Source organism: Mya arenaria, chromosome 12, assembly GCF_026914265.1.
Source record: "Mya arenaria isolate MELC-2E11 chromosome 12, ASM2691426v1".
In the NCBI taxonomy this organism is placed as follows: domain Eukaryota; kingdom Metazoa; phylum Mollusca; class Bivalvia; order Myida; family Myidae; genus Mya; species Mya arenaria.
Genome location: NC_069133.1, coordinates 30,077,504 through 30,102,448, shown reverse-complemented (window position 1 = coordinate 30,102,448; position 24,945 = coordinate 30,077,504). Strand labels below are relative to the sequence as shown.

Genomic DNA, 24,945 nt, shown 5'->3' with positions numbered 1-24,945 from the left:
ATTTAATAATTGAACCGTTTGAAGCAAAATAAACAGATATTGACCTTAAGCTATTTAATAATTGAACCCCATGAATCATAACGATTGCAAATTATCGACTCCACACCGATTTAAACTTGAATAAAACATGGTGACGTTTAATATCAGACCGACAGACAGACAGTTTATATAGACTTGTACAATGTACATCGTCAACAACACATATTTTTATAATAATCAATGTCAACGTGTATGCATAATAACAAACAATGTAATACTAACAAGTATATATAAATACAAAAAAAAATCATCTATCTAAATCAGAGGATGAACAAATAACATTAAATATGGTGGATCTTACTTTAAGGTAATCTTTAACAAACAGACATAGTTTAATAAGCTGTATTTTATCATTTGATTGCAATAGTTGTACATATTTAAATACAGACGGTCTTGTATAATAGCAATTCATCTTTTATATCATTTGAATTACAACAAAGACAATATCTTTGGTTTCGAACAACATTATTTCTAGCGTATGTACCAGTTTGAATATGGAATGGGTGCACAGAGAGTCGTAGTCTACAAAAGAAAAATCGTAAACTTTGGGGTATAATGTCTAAATAACTCTCATATTCAAGACTAGTCTTATAATTTCTAAACATATCTAGCACCGTGCTTTTTTCTTAAGTACCATACCAATCTTGTTTAAAAGCATCGTGTATTCTACATTTGAAAACTGATATAAATATTTCTCCCACCTCAGATAAGTAGATCCATTAATTTAACCATGCTAGAAATTCTTATCTTGCCCACGGGCGAAGATAAAATGCCCGTATGGAACTTCTTTTAATGGTCACCACATTGTAATTACTCCCCTTGTTGAAGAATGTCGTTTGTAGCGCAGCATGGAAACCTTGTCTGGTGGCAATATTTAGAACGCGAGTTAATTATTTCTCGCTTCAAATGTCACCAGAAAACCGTTTTCACGCACCTTTCAAGAAATAATGCTTCACTCTTTATTAGAACTATTTAAAGACCGATCAGACCATTTACATACTCTGAATCACTGCGCGAATATCCATGACAACCACGAATTATTGCATATCCGTGCGCAATTATTTTCACTCATAAAAAAATACATTTTTACTTAATTTTGTTTAACTGAGGTGGGAGAAAAAGCATCTACCATAGCCGCTCGGTAAACCTCGTTTCCGCAAAACACCCTACGCTCGGGTCGGAAATCTTACACTCTCGGCCATGGAAGATACTTATAATCAACATCAATATTGTAGATATCGTCATAAACATGACTAAAACCAAATCCATTTAATATCTTTCTTATGTCGTACACCCAATTACGACAACCTTTCAGTGGTAGCAACCTTAAACCACTATGACACTATACGCACATATCTTTGAATATATAACGGAAATCTTCCTAATTCGCCATAAACAGTGGCATTGCAAGTATTTGTTTTCACTCTTAATAATCTTTTACAAAACTTTAAATGAATTCTTTCTCTAACTCCTTAGATTTTGTGTAGCCCCAAACCTCTGCCGAATAATTTAAAATAGAACCAACAAATGCGTCAAATATTTGACACACTATTTTTGGTTTCAAGTCGTACTCTTGACATTTACAAAATAAAATATTCATTGCCTTAAGGGCTTTACCAATCAAATGTTCTTGGTTAAGGCTAAAATTGCCAGTAAAATAAACACAACACCTAAATAATTGAAGTCGTTAACAATGTGAATATCGTTTGGGCACACTGTGACATCCATACACTTAAATTTAAGCCCGTGTCATACTGTAGCGAGTTTCGGCTACGAGTTGTTGCGAGTTTCAACTCGCCTTAACTCTTCAGTTGTTGGACTCGAAGTATTGTCGTTGCATGTCGAGGACATGTCTCCTCATAAAGAATGTACTCGGCAAGCAGTGGCGATAACTTTAAACGGTTTAAAATTGTCGTACCGTATTTTTACCCAGTTCGCCATGTGTCGTCTTTTCTTGTACATTCTCGTTGCTCACTCTTAATAACTAGTCATGAAATCGTGCACATATCGGCAGAACTCGTAGAAATCTCTGTGGTTTTCAGAAGAATGTCGTACACTAAACGTACCGATGTTGCTTCAACTCGAGTTAAACAGAAGAATCCCGTACTACTCTCGTATTCACATGGAAGAGAACTCTAGCTTCAAACTAATGTACCTAGCATCGGAATCCGCGAAATCGGATTTTTGGCGAGATTTAATTCACCAGCACTTGTGGTACCTGGCGGATCCAAGTCGTGACAGTGTGACATTAATCAAAAGGTTTATTTATGGTAAACGCACTAGTGTGAATCAAGACACATAATTAACGCTTGTTTGATATTCTGTATTGGAAGCACTTCAAATGCGGGGAGGGACATATAATGGAATTGGTAAAGGGTTATGTTAATTTTAAAAACATCAGTCATATAAAATGGCAGACAATTTTTGTGATCACTGACTGTAATAGATGATGTAATAGATTCTCTGTATGAAAATGTAACGTACCGACGTTAACGCGTTGTGAGCCGTTAACGGACTCGCTCATATTTTGGTACCAAAATGAGATTTTTACTCTTGATACCAAGATTGCAGAAACAAACATTCAATTATATATATAAAAAAAACCTGATTGCAGTGGGCAGCGTATTATAACCTGCACAGTCATTTTTTTAAAACACTTCTACCATATCCACTCGCCCACAAGGACCCATGGTACGGACATTTTAGCCTTTATTGAATATATTGGAAGCATAATGTTATTATTATTATTATTATTTACCAGTCACGTTACAGCATTTTGCAGAATTGCGTTATTGATGCTTTTCATAATCGTGGACCTCAAAAACGATATTAAGGCCCTTTCTGCAACGGACTTATCTGGTTTTTATTTTATTTTATTTACAGCATGTCATTTGTATTTTCTGATATCAATCATAGAACCCTGCAATGTCGAAAGATTAAAAACCCATCACATGGACATAATAAATCAACAACAAATGGCCAGTGAGCACGCGTTCCATTGATTATTAAACAGGCGAATATTTAAGCAATACTCCGTTCTTATAGGTTCACATATAAGTGTAAACAAACTTATAAAGAACTAATAGTCAATCGGGCCTACATACTTGCAAATAGTTTGTTTTTTGGCTGGTTCTTCTGTTTTGTGTACAGTTTTGTTTATGTTTTTGTTTTATTTAGTTCACTGTTAGAATTATGTTGTAATTATTCATTATACACATGAATATAAAAACTCAGATTTATATTGATATTTCGTTGGTATAATCTGAAAATATATACTGATGAATTGGGTCCATGTTGTACTGTTTGCCGGTTATTGTTTGCAATCTTATGCTCGTACTACAATATGCAAATTAACTCGTTAGTCAGTTGAAAAAGCTCGAGCGCAATGGCCTTTTGCATCTTTATTCATAAGTCTGTGCTATGTCAAAATCAGCAAAGTCCAGTCTAGAAAACTAGAATCCACGAATAAAAAAGGATATAATCATCTGATAATCATTACATTATTTTCACTAATTGTGAATCCATCAACGAAATGTTCAAGCAAATAATGAACCGTATTTTCCCAATTAGCCCATGATCTGGTAAAAGATCAGTTCAAAGAAGTCAAGCGCGCGCTATAAGGAATGGGCGACTTTCGCCTTGCCGCGTCCCATACCTAATTCAAAGTTTGAAAGGCTGTTGTCACGACAGTTACCCTGGTCCAATCTGTTTAAAAGGTACAGGTCACATAGGACTATCAAGTATTTGGTCAGCTCTTCTGACGGAGGCTGTACTATTGCTGACCCCCGCATCGATGGAGCGCGAAAACATTAGGTCAAAATAAGACCAAGAACACCAAAATGAAAAGGTAAAAAAAAACAAACAGGCTTCCATTGAAGCCCCTAAGGTCTTGGTCAAACAACTTATTTGTGTCACATAAAATGTTATTTAAGAACATTACAAACTAAATAAGTATATAAAAAGTATGTATAGAATTACATAACATGAATGATTCATTTATAAATGTCGTCGATATTAATTAAGAAGCATTCACAAAGATTAAAAAAATATTGGAATGACCTATAAGTATGAATAAAAAACTGGCGAAAACGAAAGTCCAAATGTAATATAATAAGACGAATCACATTCCAGCATTACCTTTAGTACTCTGATTATATGATTATTCACACAAAGTCTTATTTGTTATGATTGATCTGATGTTTTGTTAGGACAGAATCCGTTTATGTTATCATTTTGTTATTCTCGTACACCAGAGCGATGATGCTATGCGTACCACACTTTAGTTCAATCGTCCCGATTCTTAGTGTAAACACCGAGAATTTTAGCCAATTAAAGATGTTTCGCCGTTTTTAATTTGTAGAATCCCTTGGAGTCAGCCATTTTCAGTTGCTGAAATTGATAAAGTTAGTAAATTGTTGAAAAACAATAAGGTTTGTTCACCTAAGGATGATCTTTTGAATGAATACATTCTCTAAGGATGCATTGTTACTAATATATTGTAAAATGTTTAATCTTATACTTGAATCAGGGGAAGCGCCTGATTTTACAATTTTAAGTTGTTTGGGGAAAGCCTTTACTTCAGTATTAATAAACAGAATACATTGATTTTTAGAAGATAGTGGTTTATTAGCAGAGGAACAGGCAGGTTTTCGTAAAAGTTATTGTACTATTGATCATATTTTTTCCATGAAAATGTTGATTGATATTTATTTGTCTAAACGTAAGAGATTGTACTGTGCTTTTGTTTATTATAGAAAAGCTTTGATAGCATCGATAAAACTGCACTTTGGACAAGAATGTTAAGCCATAAATGTGATGGTAATGTTCGAAGAGTAATACATACTATTTATGCAAAAGCCATGTCATGTGTAAAAGTATTAATGTTTTATCTGATACATTTAGTAGTGTTATAGGTGTTCGGCAAGGGGAAAATCTTTCGCCTATATTGTTTTTTATATTTCTGAATGATTTAGTGTCATACATGTTTAATCAGTGTGGAGGTCTTAACTTTCTTTCTAGTCAATTTAATAAACAGTTGAGTGATAATGATGATGATGTATTTTTGAAGTTATACTTACTATTGTATGCAGATGAAACTGTTGTTTTTGGTGAAAGTCAAACTGCTCTTCAACAGGCGCTCAGTGGCATGCAACATTATGTTTTTTATGGCATTTGCTTGTTAATACTGATAAGGTAGAAGTTGTATTTGTTCACGAGGTAAATAGAGAAATAAGCCTGTTTTCTACTTTAATAATGCTCTATTAGAGGTGGTACACGGTTTTAGTTATCTTGGTGTAATGTTCAATTATAATGGTAAGTTTGGTAAAACTAAGAAACATTTGACTAGTTTAAACATGTTTTTTACAACGATTGTGAAACAAGTTATTACAGCATTATATTAATCACTCGCGTTGGCCCGATTGTACGCGAGAGTGTGGTCTTGTGTTGGGGGGAAACCGGAGAACCCGGAGAAAACCCACTTGTCCGGCTTGGTGACCACAAACGAAACTCACACGCGCCCAGGCCGGGGATCGAACCCGGGTCGCCTAAGTGAGAATCGTGTGCGCTAACCACTGCGCTAACCGGACAAACATTTGACGTAAAGCTATGTTTAGTGTTATGACTCAAGTTAACCAACTTTGTTTACCTGTTGATATACAACTACAGTTAATTGATAGTATATTCCGACAGCCAATGAATAGATATTGCTATTATATCTCAATTTCAACTTAAGTTTTACAAATACATGTTAGAATTAAAAATGTCTAATCCCACCATTTATGTGTTTGGTGAATTGGCAGCTTGCCCTATTGAAAATAAAGTTTAATAAAATAGGTTGATTTTTTGGGTAGATAAGTAAGCAATAATCAAGCTTATTTCAATTTTGAAACGAACTATGTATAGTTTACATGAAAAGGGTATTTTACATTGTGAATGGATTGCCAAAATTTAAAATATTCTTGACAACATTGGTTGTCCAGCGAATAGGACTTATAATGCAGAGTATACCTAATTTAGATTAATTTAAGAATAAAGTGAAATCTGCATTGTATAATCAATATTTACAAAATTGGCATTGCAATGTTTCATTCTCGTAAATGTTTGAACCAATGCATTTATAAAATTGAAATTAAACTGGAGAGTTATCTGCCCTTTTTAGCTAAAAACTTGTCTAAAGCTCTTTTTAAATTTAGAAGCCTTAATTTGTATTTACCTTTAATATAGAAAAGGGTCGTTTCTTTAGCATTGAAAGAATAAAGACTTTCTACACTGTGTGATAGACAAGAAATAGGTTGCGAATTTCATCATATTTTAAATTGTAATCACTTTATAAATGAAAGACGTAAATATGTTAATCATGACTTCTATAGATATCCAAACATTTTGAACGATAAAAATATGTGTACACTCTTGTGCACAGTGGTCAGAAATTGGCTCAAGGAGAGTAATATTTGGTAAGCATATAGAGAGCTGAATTTTCTACCTTCTGTACCCTGTGCGTAGGAGTGTGTGGCTAAGCTAGCACTCTCTGCAAAACTATAATGCTGAATATTTTTTTAATCATCCGTAATTTTTATTTTTAAATAAACTTTTCATATGATATGCTGTGTATATATAAGTCAGTCTCAGTCTTTTTTCACCATTTATTACAACTTTCCTGCGTATTTGACTGTGCGATTATGGACTGTGCGATATTGTGCTTTGCGTGCTGGTTTTGACCCCTCTCCTCGGTGCAAACTACGCTAATGACATGCAAATGGACGTTATGTGTAATTTTGTGTGGATATACATGTGGACACTAGTATTTATGAGCAACCGACTGTTGATTATGTGTACATGTAGATAAAAATTATATTATGTTTTGTGTTGAATGTATTGACCCTTTTCAAGTTATGCAGCAAATCCTTTAGTTTGACAATTCTATCCTTTCTTGAAAAGTAAAATCATTGCCCGGACTTAAATATCATGACCGTGGTTATGACCCCTTAGCAGAATATCGGGCAAATAAAGCGAACGAAGTGGCAACACAGCGTGTCGATGGTCAGTTCAAAAAACAAAACAAAAAGGCCTCGATAGACTCAATAGTTGAGTATGCCTAATTTAACGAGACATCAGGAAAAATAAATATTTATAGTTTTACAATCGATTTTGCAGCGTTTGTATCAGAGGTTAAATTAGGCAATATCGAACCTCTGATTAATGATAATGTCATAGTGTATACAATCAAGAATTGATCTATTTTTTCTAAATTCTCTAAACTAACATGTTGAATTAAATAAACAATGAAATCAGAGGAATGCAAACAATGGTAGCGATCCGTATCCAGTTTAAGTTCGTCATCAATTTCAATAGCGCTTGTACACATGCACCTGTAAATATGGGGACAGCTATGGGGACATCTATGGTGACAAATATGGTGACATCTATGGTGACATCTATTGTGACATAGATATGTTGTGACATTTATGGTGACATACATGGGGACGTCTTTGGTGACATCTATGGGGACATCTATGGTGACATATATGGTGACATCTATTGTGACATCTATGGTGACATCTATGGGGACATCTATGGTGAAATCTATGGGGACATCTGTGGGGACATCTATGGTGAAATCTATGGGGACATCTATGTTTAATATATGAGGACATCTTTGGTGACATCTATAGCCATTTATGGGAACATCAAAGGGGACATCTATTGGGACATCTATTGGGACATATATGGGCTCATCTATGGGGTAATATTTTGGGACATCTATGGGGACATATGTGGGGACATCTATGTGGACATCTGTGGGGACATCTGTGAGGACATGTATGGGGACATCTATGGTAACATCTATAGGGGCATCTATGGGGACATCTATGGTGACATCTGTGGGGAAATCTTTGGGTACATGTATGGGGACATATATAGGGACATCTATAGGGACATCTATGGGACATTTATAGTGACATCTTTGGCGTCATCTGTGGAGACATCTATTGGGACATCTATTGGGACACCTATAGGACATTTATGGTGACATATATGGCGACATCTTTGGCGACATCTGTGAGGACATCTATAGGGACATCTATTGGGACATCTATCGGACATCTATCGGACATCTATCGGACATCTATGGGGACATCTATGGGACATCTATTGGACATATGTGGGGACATCTATTGGGACACCTATGGGACATTTATGGTGTCATATATGGCGACATCTTTGGCGACATGTGTGGGGACATCTATTGGGACATCTATCGGGACATATATCGGACATCTATGGGGACATCTATGGGACATCTATGGGGACATCTATTAGACATCTGTGGGGACATCTGTGGGGACATCTATTGGGACATCTTTGGGACATCTATGGGGACATATATGGCGACATATGTGGGGACATCTATGGGGACATCTGTGGGGACATGTATGAAGACATATATGGTGACATCTATAGGGGCATCAATGGGACATTTATGGTGACATCTGTGGGGACCTCTTTGGGTTCATGTGTGGGAACATCTATGGGGACATCTATGGCGCATCTATGGAGACATCTGTGGGGACACCTGTGGGGACATATATGTGGACATTCATGGGGACATCTATGGTGACATCTTTTGGACAGTTATGGTGACATCTATGGCGACATATTTGGTGACATTTATGGGGACATCTATGGGGACATCTATTTGGACATATATGGGACATTTATGGTGACATATATGGCGACATCTTTGGCGACATCTGTGTGGACATCAATAGGGACATATATTGGGACATCCTTTTTGTACATCTATTTAGAAATGTATGGTGACATCTATGGAGACGTCTTTTGTTACTTCTATGGTGACATCTAAAGGACATCTATGGGGAAATCAATGGGAACATATATGATGACATCTATTGGGACATCTATTGGGACATCTATGGGGAAATCTATGGTGACACATATGGGGACATCTATGGGGGGACATCTATGGTGACATCTATCGGGACATCTTTGGTTACATCTATGGGTCATCTATGGTGACATCTATGATGAAATCCATGGTGCAATCTATGTGGACATTTATTGGGACGTAAATTGGGACGTCTGCTATTGGTACATCTATGTTGACATCTGTGGGGACATCTATGGGGACATATGTGGTGACATCTATATTGACATCTGTGTGGACAGCTATGGGGAGATCTATAGGGTCATCAATTGGGACATCCATGGGGACAGCTTTGGGAACATATATGGGGACATCTATGGGGACATCTATGGGACATCTATTGGGACATCCATGGTGACATCTATGTTGACATCTATGGGACATCTTTGGGACAACTATGGGGACAACTATGGGACATCTATGGGGACATCTAGTGTGACATTTATGGGGACATCTATGGGGACATCTGTGGGGACTTCTGTGGGGACATATATGGGGACATCTATGGGGACATTTGTGGGGACATCTATGGGGACATCTATTGAGACATCTATGGGACATCTATGGGGACATCTATGGGACGTCTATGGGGACATCTAGTGTGACATTTATGGGGAATTCTATGGGGACATCTGTGGGGACTTTTGTGGGGACATATATGGGGACATCTATGGGGACATCTATGGGGATATTTGTGGGGACATCTATGGGGACATCTATTGAGACATCTATGGGCACATCTATTGGACATCTATGCGGACATCTAGTGTGACAATCATGGGGACATCTATGTGGACATCGATGGGGAAATATATGGGACAACTATGGTGATATTTATTGGGAAATCCATAAGGACATCTATTGGGACATATATGGGGACATCCTTTTTGGACATCTATCTAGAAATGTATGGTGACATCTATGGAGACACCTTAAGGAACATTTATGGTGACATATATGGGACATCTATGGTGACATTAATGGGGACATATATTGGGACATCTAAAGTGACATCAATGGGGAAATCTATGGGGACATCTATGGGACATCTTTTTCGGACATCTATTTAGAAATATATGGTGATATCTATGGTGCCATATATTGGGACAACTATTGCGACATCTATGGTAACATCGTTTGGGAACGTCGTTGGGGAAAATCGTTGGGGACAACGCGTCAGCGAGTGTAGCGTGGGATCGTATTTTTAATCAATACTTCAAAGTAAGAATGATATAATTTTCAATATGGTAATTTGAATGCAAGATCAGACGAAGTGTATTTGGCGGTACAATTTGACTGCAAATCTTCATTTTCCAATGTTTTGTTGTACGTTCGCCGATAACATGGCTTCACGTTTGAGTAAAACATGAGACTCGAGTTCTTTTTAATCACATTTATTAAATATCTATTACTTAATTTATTATTAAACAATAAAAATATCACGCAAACCTTTAACAAGGTCATCAGGCATTGCTTTTAACATTATATTTACAAACCATTAAAATACAGTCTAGGCTTAAATAGGGTTATGTATGTACACTTCTCAACTGCACCAAGCTTCGTAGGCCATATCTAAAATAAAATACCCTGCTTTGAGAACAGAAATGAAACGTATGTACACCCAATCTTTACTACCCCAAGTGTGATTAAAAAAGTACTATAATTATTTCTTATAACCTTAATTATAATGTTGAAAACAGATTTTCTGAATTGTGTACAGTTAAATTAGCGTTTTCCATTATTTATTTTTTTATTTTAATACCTTTATATAGAAGCAAAATCGAAATGGCATTTTCAACTAATCAACACTAGAAATACATTGGTCATTCTTTGCAGAAACAGCATGCATTCTGTAAAAATATTTAAACAAAAATACGGATTTCTAACACAAACGATACGAGATTTGCTTATCGACTTTAAAATCAAATTGTTGTTTGCTTTAATAAAAGGTGGAAGTGTAGTTAAATACCAAGCGGCAACAAAACTTATACAATAAACAGAACTATGGTGAACATTACCTACAACTCGGTAGCTTACAAAGGTTAAATATATGCCAGCATTGCAATCATCGTGTCTTAAACCCTGACAACATCTCTGTACATGCATGCACATACATATCAGCAGTGGAACGACAAATCGAACAAGTCAAAATGAGTATTAACTTAAAACACATGTAAAGAAGTAAGAAACGCATAAAGACGATCAAAGGTATCAAAGCACAATTAGCTAACCAATAATTACTTTGTCGGAAAAACATCGTCAATAATATCCAGCTAACAAATATCATAACATTGTTATCTTGTGTGTTTCATTCTGCTTTAAACTCAAACCTTTAACAATCTAACTTGTCGAAAAAGTGAATAAATTTAAATAGCAAACTTGAAAAAAGCAGAAGTTTACAGAACTTAGTGCTTAACGAATGTGTCAAATCACAACAAAATTTAATCTAGTTAAATCTAGTACAATACAAAGTACAGGTATTCATACAGATCGAAGATACCAAAAACGTATTTCGATAAACAGAAATTTAAAACTCAGTGAACGTTTTTCATTTGTTTGGTGTCCAGAAGCACAGCAATCCTACATTACGTGGGAGTCAGCATATTTCAGCATGCTAATCCTTCATCTACGCAGTAATATACATATTTCATCAAGGTAATCCTACATTAAGTGGGCGTAAACACCCAATAGCAATGCAATATTTTGATAATATATAGAGGATATTTGTTAATATCAGTGTAAGATCGTATTTTACTTCACGAGTGTCATATGTTTTTCTAAGATAAAGGATGAAATTAAATGCGATCTTAAGTTTTAATTAGTATTTAAATTTGATTTTTCTAAATACCCCCTCACGCAAAATTATAGCTGATGACGTAGCTGTCAACTTTTTTGTTCATGGAGAAAAAGTCCTCCGAAGGTTTATTTTTATTTGCTCGTTTCTTAGTGGATTTTTTATGAGCATTAAACAATGAACTTTTTTTAGTAATGCATCTTTCTTACAAATAATAACAGTGAAAACTTAAAAGCACTTTTAAATTAAACAGGGCATGAATACACGACCGAATTACAGCACCGCCATTTATTGAATGGACATTTAAGGTCGACGTGTTAGCAAAACAATTTCGGATATTCATTAAATAAAACAGTTTTCTTAGTTTTAGAGGATGTTTCATGATACATGGTAACAAGTCATCCCTCACTGTCAACGGTCAATCTGTTTCGCTTGAAGACAGGTCGTTTTCCAGGTAAAGAGTGAAGACCATGCAAGGTTGTTGACAAATTACGAAGCGTGTGCGGGGTAAAAAATAATCAGTTAATCTATTTAATGTTATATGAATTTTCAAATTACGTTTAACAACAACAATCAGTTTAAAAAGATATTTGAATGGTGATATAACATAGTATTTATGTTCTAGAAGTTGTTTTCGTCTGTAATTTGTTTTGTATGAAAGCAAATGTTCGAACATTAAGCTTTTAAGTAAAAAAAAACGTTTGAAAAACATGCAGGATTACCATTTTTCTAACAAACAGTTTTTTGTCAATTTCCGAAATTTATCTTTATTTAAACTTATGCAACCTTTTTAAATTTCAAAATATTTTTGGCAACATTTTCTGTTTCAAAAGCGTCATGTTCAGTTTTGATCAAGGGGATGTAACTAAAAATGGTTCTTAAAGTTGTCGTTTCACTCCTTAGTTTGCAGTGAAAATATCAAAACTGTTGAGGTTTTTTACAGAAAAACTCCATATTTCATCTAAAAACATAAACGAATATGATATATGTATAAAATAAAAATGAAAGCAAAGTAATTAGAATTAAAAAAGAACAAACAATATTTAATCAAGAGGTACAAAAGGGATTAAAACCCCAAGGCAAAAACAACATTTTAAAAACAATATGCTCTGATCGGCACAGTAATGGCATCGATTGGTTATGTTGTAAAATTGTTAAATAGTGAAATCTTTTCTTTGAAGAACACTAGTTGGCCTCAGCAATATATATAAGAGTATCCCATCAAGCAATTATACGGTCGACAGTGATTCACAGACGATCGGCAATGTTCGGGCAGTTTCGCAATTTTACGATCTATCCCGGACATGATTACAAAACAATATTGTAGCGTAAAATAATGACTATTTGGAATTGTAGATCTAAAAAGATCTGCTCAACTTAAGACAAATAAGAACTAAATGTGCTAGACAAAAACTTATCACAGATTTACAGTTACCATGAGCCTGAGACGTATAGTTCAATCTTTTCACATACATTGCACTTAGAATAAAAGGTTCCACCTATAATTCGGTTATATTTTATTTAAACTTTAGAAAATAAGATAAGAAGTTTGCTAGTGCTCATAACATACGTTAATTTAAGTCTCTTTATATTTATATTATTCACAATCGCCTAATATCATTCATTAGCAAGTGAGTGCACTGTTCTTATTGTGTGTGTTATATTTGCGGGATTACTTCTATTGGTCTCCAGAACCTCTTCGACACTTCCATCGAACGTCAATATGGATACATGCGGAACATGCCGTCATTTTCATAAATGCATTTGAAGTGACGCCACGCCAGTTTCTAATTCTATACAATTTTCGTTCACGCGAATTATCTAGAAAAGATGATAGCAGTTATATTTCAATTTTTTATTGTCAATGATTTTTCTCAACTTTGCGATAAATAGATGCATATGATTGATTAAACGAGCCATTTGACAGGTTTTAAGAGTACGTTCTAAAATCGTTTTTGAATTTATACGAACATAAATTCACTCGTTTAGGCGTGTAATTTTTTCCGCTCGTAACGTCGCATTAGTACGCCTCAGAACTCCTGCATACAATTTTATATACATTCAATAAACTTTTCGAACAGTGAATCTTTATAAAGTATGTTCTTGTAGCCGTCATCAATCAATATGATTCTGGCATGAAACTGTTGCATTTAATATCATATACACACTGCCAATCAAATGATCGTGCACAATAAAAATCGTAAATTTCAATTAAATTACAAATTTACGAACAAAATAAACAAAATGAGAATCGAATTTTCTTGACATTCACTTAAACGATACGATAAACGATTTGCGACAATAACTAAAAACTTCCAACTTCCAAGAAAATCCTACTCTGGTTCCGTGCGAGAAGACGAATAAATTACCGTAATTAATTGAACTGCTGAATTATCTTTAAAACAGTACTTACTTCCTAAAAACAAGGTTAGACTTTAAAAAGCTTCAAACGCACACGCGATTAAGTCATGATTAGAAGTATCATCGGTGCTTGCTTTTGAGAATCTATTTGTCCAGAGTTTATGTTTTGCACCAACTTATTAAATGGGAGTTTCTGAAAAAAAGTGATTTGAAGAGTGAAACTTTTATTTCAATTCATTTTTGATGATGCCAATATGTATATTCATATTTAAAAAAGGAAAGCGGGCCTACAGAAATGTTAAAATTGCACTGTTAAAATGATCTACATTGTACCCTTAACCATACACATTGACCTACATTGTACACTTAACCATACACATTGACCTACATTGTACACTTCACCATACACATTGACCTACATTGTACACTTAACCATACACATTGACCTACATTGTACACTTAACCATACACATTGACCAACACTAAAAACTATTTTGTATTTAAATGAATGAAACGAGTAAAACGCTTATTTAAATGTGACCTTGATATTTAATACTTTTCAATTGCTCAAAACAGCTTAGAGAAGTAACGAGATACAACATTTATTGTGAACATGAACAGGCTAGATTATCTGATTGCAATAGTGTCTCACGCAAACCAACTTACTGTCTTAGAGGTAATTGGAAAATTACAGACTTTTGCCTTTCTCTCGTCTGTAATTTTGCATTAAAAAAGTAACCCCGTCAAAGAGACACACTGATTCAAACTATTGAAAGTATTTTAAGACCGATCCAAAACACACAATTCCTATTATAGATATTTGATACTTATGCCTTAAATGAATTTACCAGTAGAATCAATAGGCTTAAATTGTCTACTTACTTACGATCTATACTATATGTATTATAAATACTACATTCGCTGCGATGTCCCTTGGTTTTTGATGTTTTTATATTTTATGCTTGTTCTTAATTAGCCATCATTGTGAGTGGGTAATGAGACGCGAAATATGAATCGGTAGAAGATACCACTTCGTCAAGATTTCTGTAGGAAAGCAGTCTCTAACATTGGGTAAAAAACCATTGCGTCTAGATTATTGTAGGCAACCCTAGATGGATGGAAGAGACCATTTTGTATAGGTACTTTTGGAAAAAAAGTTCCTTAAATTGGGTAGGAGAAACCAATTTGTCTAAGTCCTTTAGGAAACAAGTTTGTTACATTGGGTAGAAGAGACCATTTTGTCTAGATCCTTTAGGATACCAGTCTGTTACATTGGCTAGAAGAGAACGATTCGTCTAGATCCTTTAGGAAACCAGTCTGTTACATTGGGTAGAAGAGACCACTTTGTCTAGGTCCTTTATGGAACCAGTCTGTTACATTTGGTAGAAGAGACCATTTCGGCTAGATCCTTTAGGAAACCAGTCTGTTACATTGGGTAGAAGAAACCATTTCGTCTAGGTCATTGAGGAAACCAGTCAGTTACATTTGGTAGAAAATACTATTTCGTCTAGGTTCTACAGGAAACCAGTCTGTTACATTAGGTAGAAGAGACCATTTCGTCTAGGTCCTTTAGGAAACCAGTGTGTTACATTAGGTAGAAGAGACTATTTCGTCTAGGTTCTACAGGAAACCAGTCTGTTACATTAGGTAGAAGATACCACTTCGTCTAGGTCCTTTAGGAAACCAGTCAGTTACATTTGGTAGAAAATACTATTTCGTCTAGGTTCTACAGGAAACCAGTCAGTTACATTAGGTAGAAGAGACCATTTCGTCTAGGTCCTTTAGGAAACCAGTGTGTTACATTAGGTAGAAGAGACTATTTCGTCTAGGTTCTACAGGAAACCAGTCTGTTACATTAGGTAGAACATACCACTTCGTCTAGGTCCTTTATGGAACCAGTCTGTTACATTTGGTAGAAGAGACCATTTCGGCTAGATCCTTTAGGAAACCAGTCTGTTACATTGGGTAGAAGAGACCATTTCGTCTAGGTCATTGAGGAAACCAGTCAGTTACATTTGGTAGAAAAGACTATTTCGTCTAGGTTCTACAGGAAACCAGTCTGTTACATTAGGTAGAAGAGACCATTTCGTCTAGGTCCTTTAGGAAACCGGTCTGTAACATTTGGTACAAGTGACTATTTCGTTTATGTTCAATAGGAAACCAGTCTGTTAAATTGAGTTTAAGTGACTATTTTGTCTAGGACTTTTGGAAAACAGTTCCTAACATTGGTAGGAGAAACCATTTCGTCTAGGTCCTTTAGGAAAGCAGTCTGTTACATTGGGTAGAAGAAACCATTTTGTATAGGTTCTATAAGAAACCAGTCTGTAACATTTGGTAGAATAGACTATTTCGTCTATGTTCAATAGGAAACCAGTCTGTTAGTGACTATTTTGTCTAGGTCCATTTGGAAAACAGTTCCTTGCATTCGGTAAGAGAAACCATTTTGTCAAGGTCCTGGGGAAACCAGCCTGTTATATTGTGTACAAGGGACTATTTCGTCTAGGTCCTATATGTAACCTGTCTGTTACATTGGGTAGAAGAGACTATTTCGTCTAGGTCCTATAGGAAACCAGTCTGTTACATTTAGTAGAGGAGACCATTTTGTCTTGGTCCTATAGGAAACTAGTCTGTTACATTGGGTAGAAGAGAATATTTTGTCTTGGTCCTATAGTGAACCAGTAGGTAACATAAGGTAGAAGGGACCATTTCGTCTAGGTCCTATAGTCCACCAGTCTGTTACATTGGGTAGAAGAAACAATTTTGTCTAGGTCCAATAGGAAACTAATTTGTTATATTGGGTAGAAGAGACCTTTTCGTCTAGGTCCTATAGGCCACCAGTGTGTGACATTGGGTAGAAGAGATCATTCGTCTAGGTCCTATACGCCACCAGTCTGTTACATTGGGTAGAAGAAACAATTTTGTCTAGGTCCTATAGGAAACTAATTTGTTATATTGGGTAGAAGAGACCTTTTCGTCTAGGTCCTATAGGCCACCAGTCTGTGACATTGGGTAGAAGAGATCATTCGTCTAGGTCCTATACGTCACCAGTCTGTTACATTGGGTAGAAGAGACCCGTTCGTCTAGGACCTATATCAACCAGTTTGTTGCATTGGGTAGAAGATACCATTTCGTCTAGCTTTAAATTGATCAAGGTACGCAATATTTTCTTGTGTAACGAAAACGTATTCATTATTTTCAAACAGATTTAACTACTTACAACGTCACGGTGAGCTATTATATATAGTTATTATTTTATTTTCACCGCCATAATCCCAAAGGTCACAGGTTTAAATGTTTTAAGTCGTTCATGGTGATTTTAAATCACAATAATATCTGATTAAATCAGTACTGAGATCTGCATTTTCAACATAAATTTTGGAAAGACTTATACATTTTAAATGTAATTGAATTTAATCGTATTAAGATTGCTTAAAATAGAATGAACTATATATAACTATGGACAAAAATCCTAGACATAAAGACTGAACTATTCATCTCAGGGTTCAAATAAGTTTTAACCTGCAGCCAATAAATTATTATGCTAAGTATTTACAGTTTAACATAATGGCTATCCATAGAATACTATAAACATCCTAACATTAATCTCATAAATGTTTTAATACATATACAAATCATAAATAAATGTGACCATCGGTTTTTAGTGTCAGCTAGTTTAGTCTCGATAATAATAATAATAATAATAATAATAATAATAATAAACATGTATATTGCGTGACAGTATTTTTAAATTTCTGAAATAAAATGTCCATACTAAAGTGTTAAAAGCATTTCTCATACAAATATGGCATATGGACAAGGCAAGAATGGAAACTAGGATTATTATTTTCGGTCTAAACTAGTTTAGCACTCTCTAAATATTAATTATAGTGGTACTTAACAATTCAATATCCTTTTCGTATTTCAGACTTAGCGGTTTGTACAATTTAAATCGTTCTAATAGCATACAACAACATTTACAGATTCTTTGACAGATTACAAATTGTGTAATAACTTAAAATGCATGTATAGTACACATGTATAAGGGTAATCTTCATGAAATGGCAATGTAATGTACTAAAGTAACAGATGGCAAAAACAACGCTTGTACCATTTACAGACAGGAACTACAATAAACGTACACAGGTACGTATGGGTTTTAAATGAGAGACAATGTCCAATGTTAGCATCAAAATCAGTGAACCCTTAAACAATTCATCAATTAACAGTTTGAAAAATATCTTAAAAACATAAAAACGATTAAAGAACGTATTGCTCGGTTATATCACATTTTTCTGCACCATCTTAAAACACATACCCTGTTTAAAGAATGGTGTCGAGATAAAGATTTACACCTCAAGATTGATTGCATAGTATTTACTATGCTTGACATTTAATGAGTTTAAAAAAACAGTGCGGTGCATATTCCCTGTTTGCATTTTTGCTTACAATTTAGACTTAAAACAAACAGATATACTCCACCCAATTTTATTGTCGGAACACCATACCATGGTTGAGACAGTTCTCGGTCCCATGTTCACTTTTCATAATTTCTAAAGCACTTATTTTAGACCAGCCATTTAACAGACGTGTGTTCCGCTTTCTACACTATCCATCGGCGAATAAGTCCTGCAGAACATTGAAAGGCGGAACTATTATATAGGCGAAGCAATCGACATGCGCATTTGATGCCCACAATCGTCGTATATTACAATGTCAAATCTTGGTTTCACCTAGGCGATTGTTGCCGTTACCAACATGCACATGGGTGTGGCCATGACTGTTATAGCGCACTACAGAGTCCCGTGGAGGTCTTAAACTATCCCTGTCCCTCTCTCGGTGGTAAACCTGGTCCGGGCCATATTGTTCCACGTAACTTTCACTTCGCAATCTCAAGTTTATTCCCCGACACCTAAAGCACAAAATTTCTCTAAAGGGTGTTCTGAACTCTCGGTTAAATCTCGCATAAATTATTGGATTCATAAAAGAGTTACAGTATCCAAGCCACGTTAGGCAAGAGATAAGTTGAAACGGAATGGTGTTTTCGCCAACAAAGGGGCGAATTACAGCAACGATGAAAAACGGAAGCCAACAAAGCGTAAAACCGCCCATAATAATTCCCAAAGTTTTTGTGGCTTTTCTCTCGCGAGAAGAAGAGTTTTTGGTGGTATTTCTAGAAATTAAGGATTTCAACGTGAACCGCCTTTTGGCCAAAGCCGGTTGTTTAGGTGGTAGCATTTCAGCTGTCGCGTCGTCGTGATCTCCGAAACCGTTTTTCAACGTACCATTAGGAATATGCAAATGATCACTTGCACCGCTGCTACGTGATGATTTATGAGACAGATTAATCACTTCATTTCCACGATCGATGCTCCCGAGTTTTGAATGTTTCTCCTGCTTCATGATGCGTGACGAGACCAGCCATATACGGAAGTAAATGACAATCATCACTATCAGAGGCATATAGAAGGCTCCAACAGTTGCATAGATTTGGTATCCAATTTTTTGACTGATAAAACACGTTCCAGGTGGGCGATCATCTTTCCAACCAAACATAGGTGGTATTGATATAAGAACTGAGAGAGACCAAACAGCTGCGATCATTATTGCCATGCGAGCAGGAGTTCTTTTAATAGCATATTGAAATGGTCGTGTAATGACAAAATATCTATCTATACTGATCATACACAGATTCAGAATGGATGCCGTACACATGATCACGTCAGATGATGTAAAGAAATCACACAATCCGTCATTAAACGGCCAGTATTCATATCCCAATAATTCATAGACAGCCGCAAATGGCATAACCAACGCGGCAACAAGAAGGTCTGACACAGCCAGCGACACAATCAACAAATTTGACGGCGATTGTAAACGTTTAACAATCGCAACTGCTATGCATACTAACGAATTACCGATTATAGTTCCAATTATAATAATTCCTAGCGCTATAGATATAAGCGCTTGTTGCCAAACTTTGTACGCATTTTCCGGTTCATCACCTGACGCATTCGTGACGTTAGTTGCGTTAGTAACCGTTGTTTCTGTGAAATTAAAGCTCATATAATCCGTTAGGTTTGTTGCATTTATATTGACAGATTGAACACCGTTTAATCCAATAACATGCACCGGAGCCGCTGATTCCATAACGCTGAGGACAATTCTTGTCCGTTGATGTTACGTAATTTACGATTTAATCCAAACGTCAAAAACAGTACGACTGCACAAATATTCGCTGAACCGAATGTAAGAAGATGCCGCAGTGCATGTTTACACGTTCTAACGCTTCAGACATGCGTTGATAAATAGTCCTGTTCTCACCAAGTTCCTTTCCCCACACCTTTATCCTTTTGCCAAACGAAGTTTCACAAAATTCATGCCACCTGCATGGGACACATTATAGAGTTTTTGTGAGGGGTTATCCCTTAGCTCTGCTTCATTTCACATAGGCGATGTAGGCTCTAACGACACAAGAATTATTCATAGGTTTCCTTCATATTTGTCAATATGCTCAGTTGCATTGATTGAATGGAAGATCGAATTCATGAATGCTAACTTGATGTCAAAAGTTTCTTTTCGTATTCATTTTTCGGAACATTGCATCTTTCCTGATTCATAAATTCTTCTGCTTTGCAGACTTTCGCTCATTTATAGAAAAAATGATCCAACTATTTATTTAAGTGAATAAAGTTATATTCGAGACGGTAGAACCATGTAGGTAATCCACTTTCATAAAGTTTAGATATTTAACACACGTATTACGACATTAAAACTAGCAATCAATCCGTTTTTCAAATAGATGTTTCCAGATTAAACATGAATTTTGATGTCCAGTTTCACACTTCCGTTTGTAAATCTCAAACAGAAACCAACTCTGCCTTTAAATTAATGTTCCATTTCAATAAGTATTGAATTATTCCAAAATCCATTGCATTAGTGAACGCTTAAGACTAGTCCTTGTCTTTGTTTTGCACTGGACCGCGTTGTTAAGAAAGTCTATAATGAACGTTTAACCCTTTAATTACTTGTTTTCGTAATACATGCGCAGTCCATGTTCAATAACAGTAAACTAATCGTGTAATACCTTCGGTTTATTCAATGCGGTAAGCCACCCAAAATCCAGTAATTTAAACAACGAATAGTTTCTCTTGTTTTTCACTCGTACAAAAACCAATATTACATTCTCAATAGGAATATTCTTCACTCCATAGGCAAAGACACGCTAAAGTCTCTGTTGCGCATATACTTTGCTATCTTAATTCATTTACAATCCGTTCAATGTCCACTACGAAAGCGGCTGAAGCTTTTAAACCTCTAAAACCAAGTACTTTGCTTATTCTAGCGTACATTGTTTCATAAACTACTATACAGCTTTTTTCATTCACTTGTGAATATTTATTAGGACGATAACATTGACATTAAATTCACGGTGATTTAGTTTCTGTTATTGAAATCCAGATTTTACGTTTTTCAATGAGATAATGCATCGAAACCACAGACTGTGCGACGACATTCATTCAATAATGTACTATCTGCTCATTTGGTCATTGCATTGACCATAATTATATTCCAATACTTCAAGTGTATACTTAAATCGCTCATAATAATTTCTTATATAAATACCATAAACATATGAAAGCGTTTTGGACGCGTGTTGATTTTGCAATGTAATTTTGGCAAGTTGACTTTTTGTTGTTCACATGGAATATGGTGAAGTAATTTAACTGGCGGCAATGCTGTACCGAATGCGTATTTTTAGATCATATCATTAGTTCTGCCAACAAGCCATCCTCAGATCTAGGAAAGAAATGTTTTATGCCAACGTGGCTAGGGAACGAAGTGGTGATGTGTTTCGCATATGTCCAAACCACGCTAGAGACATATGATATTGCGCATCCAGACGGTGGGATCCGAACTTTTACTCAGGAAGATAAGACCCGAATATTATTTACATATTCTCCACCCCTTTTCAACAGCCTCGAGGGAATTGACTTCATTTTCGTCGAGGAATTTCGACCTTATCCTTTATGAGTTTTTCTCATACTACGGCGTTGTTGCAACGATTCGAAGTTAAGCATCTTGTCTAAACTGAAAAGAGAAGAATATATATCGATGCATGAATAGAGAAAAATATATATCGATGCATGAATAGAGAAAAATATATATCGATGCACATTATATTTGGTATTATAGCAAAAAGCTATATATCGTACAAAAATCAAAATAGTTGTATTTACAAACTAATTCACTAATAATGAAGGTCGTATACTAAATTTGAAATGAATAACTAAGTATTTAGTATAAAAAAACAGTTCTCAAAGGAAACTGTGAAGGGTGAATTATAATCCTTTAATAAGCTCTTCAGAGCAACCTGTGTGTTCTTTGTTACTAAAAATATAACTAGTAATCGGTTATCGAACGCTATGATTAAATGACTATAAAAGACTTGCATCTGCGTTATCATCGTTATCATTGGCTCACCAAAGCAATTTCATAAATGGATTTTTTTAGATACCTCTGTTAACATTTAAAAATGAAAAAATACTCGTTGCATTAGGCCCGTTGAACGTATTTTATGTATTATTATTCTGCCTAACAGCGAATTGTCGTATAGAAACTGTTAATATATCATGTTATATGTGAAGTTGACTCGAGCCCCGACTTGCTTACACTGGCATTACACTGTGATCCAAGCCCCGATTTGCTAACAACGGCATTTTACTGGTAATATATCATGTAATATGTGAAGTGGACTCGAGCCCCGACTTGCTTACACCGGCATTATACTGTGACTTGAGTCCAGATTTGCTTACACTGGCATTATACTCTGACTCGAGCCCCGACTTGCTTACACTGGCATTACACTGGTAATATATCATGCTATATGTGAAGTTGACTCGAGCTCCGACTTGCTTACACCGGCATTATACTTTGACTCGAGCCCCGACTTGCTTACACCGGCATTATACTTTGACTCGAGCCCCGACTTGCTTACACTGGCATTATACTTTGACTCGAGCCCCGACTTGCTTTCACCGGCATTACACTGGTAATATATCATGTTATATGTGAAGTGGACTCGAGCCCCGACTTGCTTACACCGGCATTATACTTTGACTCGATCCCCGACTTGCTTACACCGGCATTATACTTTGATTCGAGCCCTGACTTGCTTACACCGGCATTATACTTTGACTCGATCCCCGACTTGCTTACACCGGCATTTTACTTTGATTCGAGCCCTGACTTGCTTACACCGGCATTATACTTTGAATCGAGCCCCGACTTGCTTACACCGGCATTATACTTTGATTCGAGCCCTGACTTGCTTACACCGGCATTATACTTTGAATCGAGCCCCGACTTGCTTACACCGGCATTATACTTTGAATCGAGCCCTGACTTGCTTACACCGGCATTATACTTTGATTCGAGCCCTGACTTGCTTACACCGGCATTATACTTTGATTCGAGCACTGACTTGCTTACACCGGCATTATACTTTGAATCGAGCCCCGACTTGCTTACACCGGGATTATACTTTGATTCGAGCCCCGACTTGCTTACACCGGCATTATACTTTGATTCGAGCCCTGACTTGCTTACACCGGCATTTTACTTTGAATCGAGCCCCGACTTGCTTACACCGGCGTTATACTTTGAATCGAGCCCTGACTTGCTTACACCGGCATTATACTTTGAATCGAGCCCCGACTTGCTTACACCGGCATTATACTTTGATTCGAGCCCTTACTTGCTTACACCGGCATTATACTTTGATTCGAGCCCTGACTTGCTTACACCGGCATTATCCTTTGAATCGAGCCCCGACTTGCTTACACCGGGATTATACTTTGATTCGAGCCCCGACTTGCTTACACTGGTATTATACTTTGACTCGAGCCCCGACTTGCTTACACCGGCATTACACTGGTAATATATCATGTTATATGTGAAGTGGACTCGAGCCCCGACTTGCTTACACCGGCATTATACTTTGATTCGAGCCCTGACTTGCTTACACCGGCATTATACTTTGAATCGAGCCCCGACTTGCTTACACCGGGATTATACTTTGATTCGAGCCCCGACTTGCTTACACTGGTATTATACTTTGACTCGAGCCCCGACTTGCTTACACCGGGATTATACTTTGATTCGAGCCCCGACTTGCTTACACTGGTATTATACTTTGACTCGAGCCCCGACTTGCTTACACCGGCATTACACTGGTAATATATCATGTTATATGTGAAGTGGACTCGAGCCCCGACTTGCTTACACCGGCATCATACTGTGACTCGAGCCCCGACTTGCTCACACCGGCATTATACTGTGACTCGAGCCCCGACTTGCTTAAACCGGCATTATACTTTGAATCGAGCCCCGAATTGCTTATACCGGCATTATACTGTGGCTCGAGCCCAGACTTGCTCACACCGGCATTATACTGTGATTCGAGCCCCGACTTGCTTACATCGGCACTATACTGTGGCTCGAGCCCCGACTTGCTCACACCGGCATTATACTGTGACTCGAGCCCCGAATTGCTCACACCGGCATTATACTGTGACTCGAGCCGCGACTTGCTCACACCGGCAATATACTGTGGCTCGAGCCCCGACTTGCTCACACCGGCATTATACTGTGACTAGAGCCGCGACTTGCTTACATCGGCATTATACTGTGACTAGAGCCCCGACTTGCTTACATCGGGTATTATACTGTGACTCGAGCCCCGACTTGCTTACATCGGCATTATACTGTGATTCGAGCACCGACTTGCTTGCATCGGCATTATACT

The 24,945-nt window shown here is 36.5% G+C and overlaps 1 protein-coding gene across 6 annotated transcripts in view; it reads right to left on the bottom strand.

Moving 5' to 3' along the window:
• Positions 1–24,945, bottom strand: part of LOC128211409 (tyramine receptor 1-like) — a 314,491-nt gene that overhangs the window by 50,442 nt on the left and 239,104 nt on the right. For 5 of the 6 annotated variants that reach the window (XM_052916167.1, XM_052916170.1, XM_052916168.1 and 2 more), the window contains one exon: positions 10,365–22,229. The exons of the other annotated variant lie outside the window; for it this stretch is intronic. In XM_052916167.1, coding sequence (XP_052772127.1) covers positions 18,855–20,288 — 1,434 coding nt within the window. In that variant the 5' untranslated portion in view covers positions 20,289–22,229 and the 3' untranslated portion in view covers positions 10,365–18,854. Of the gene's footprint in view, positions 1–10,364; positions 22,230–24,945 lie in introns of those variants that run through there. 6 annotated transcript variants of the gene reach the window in all.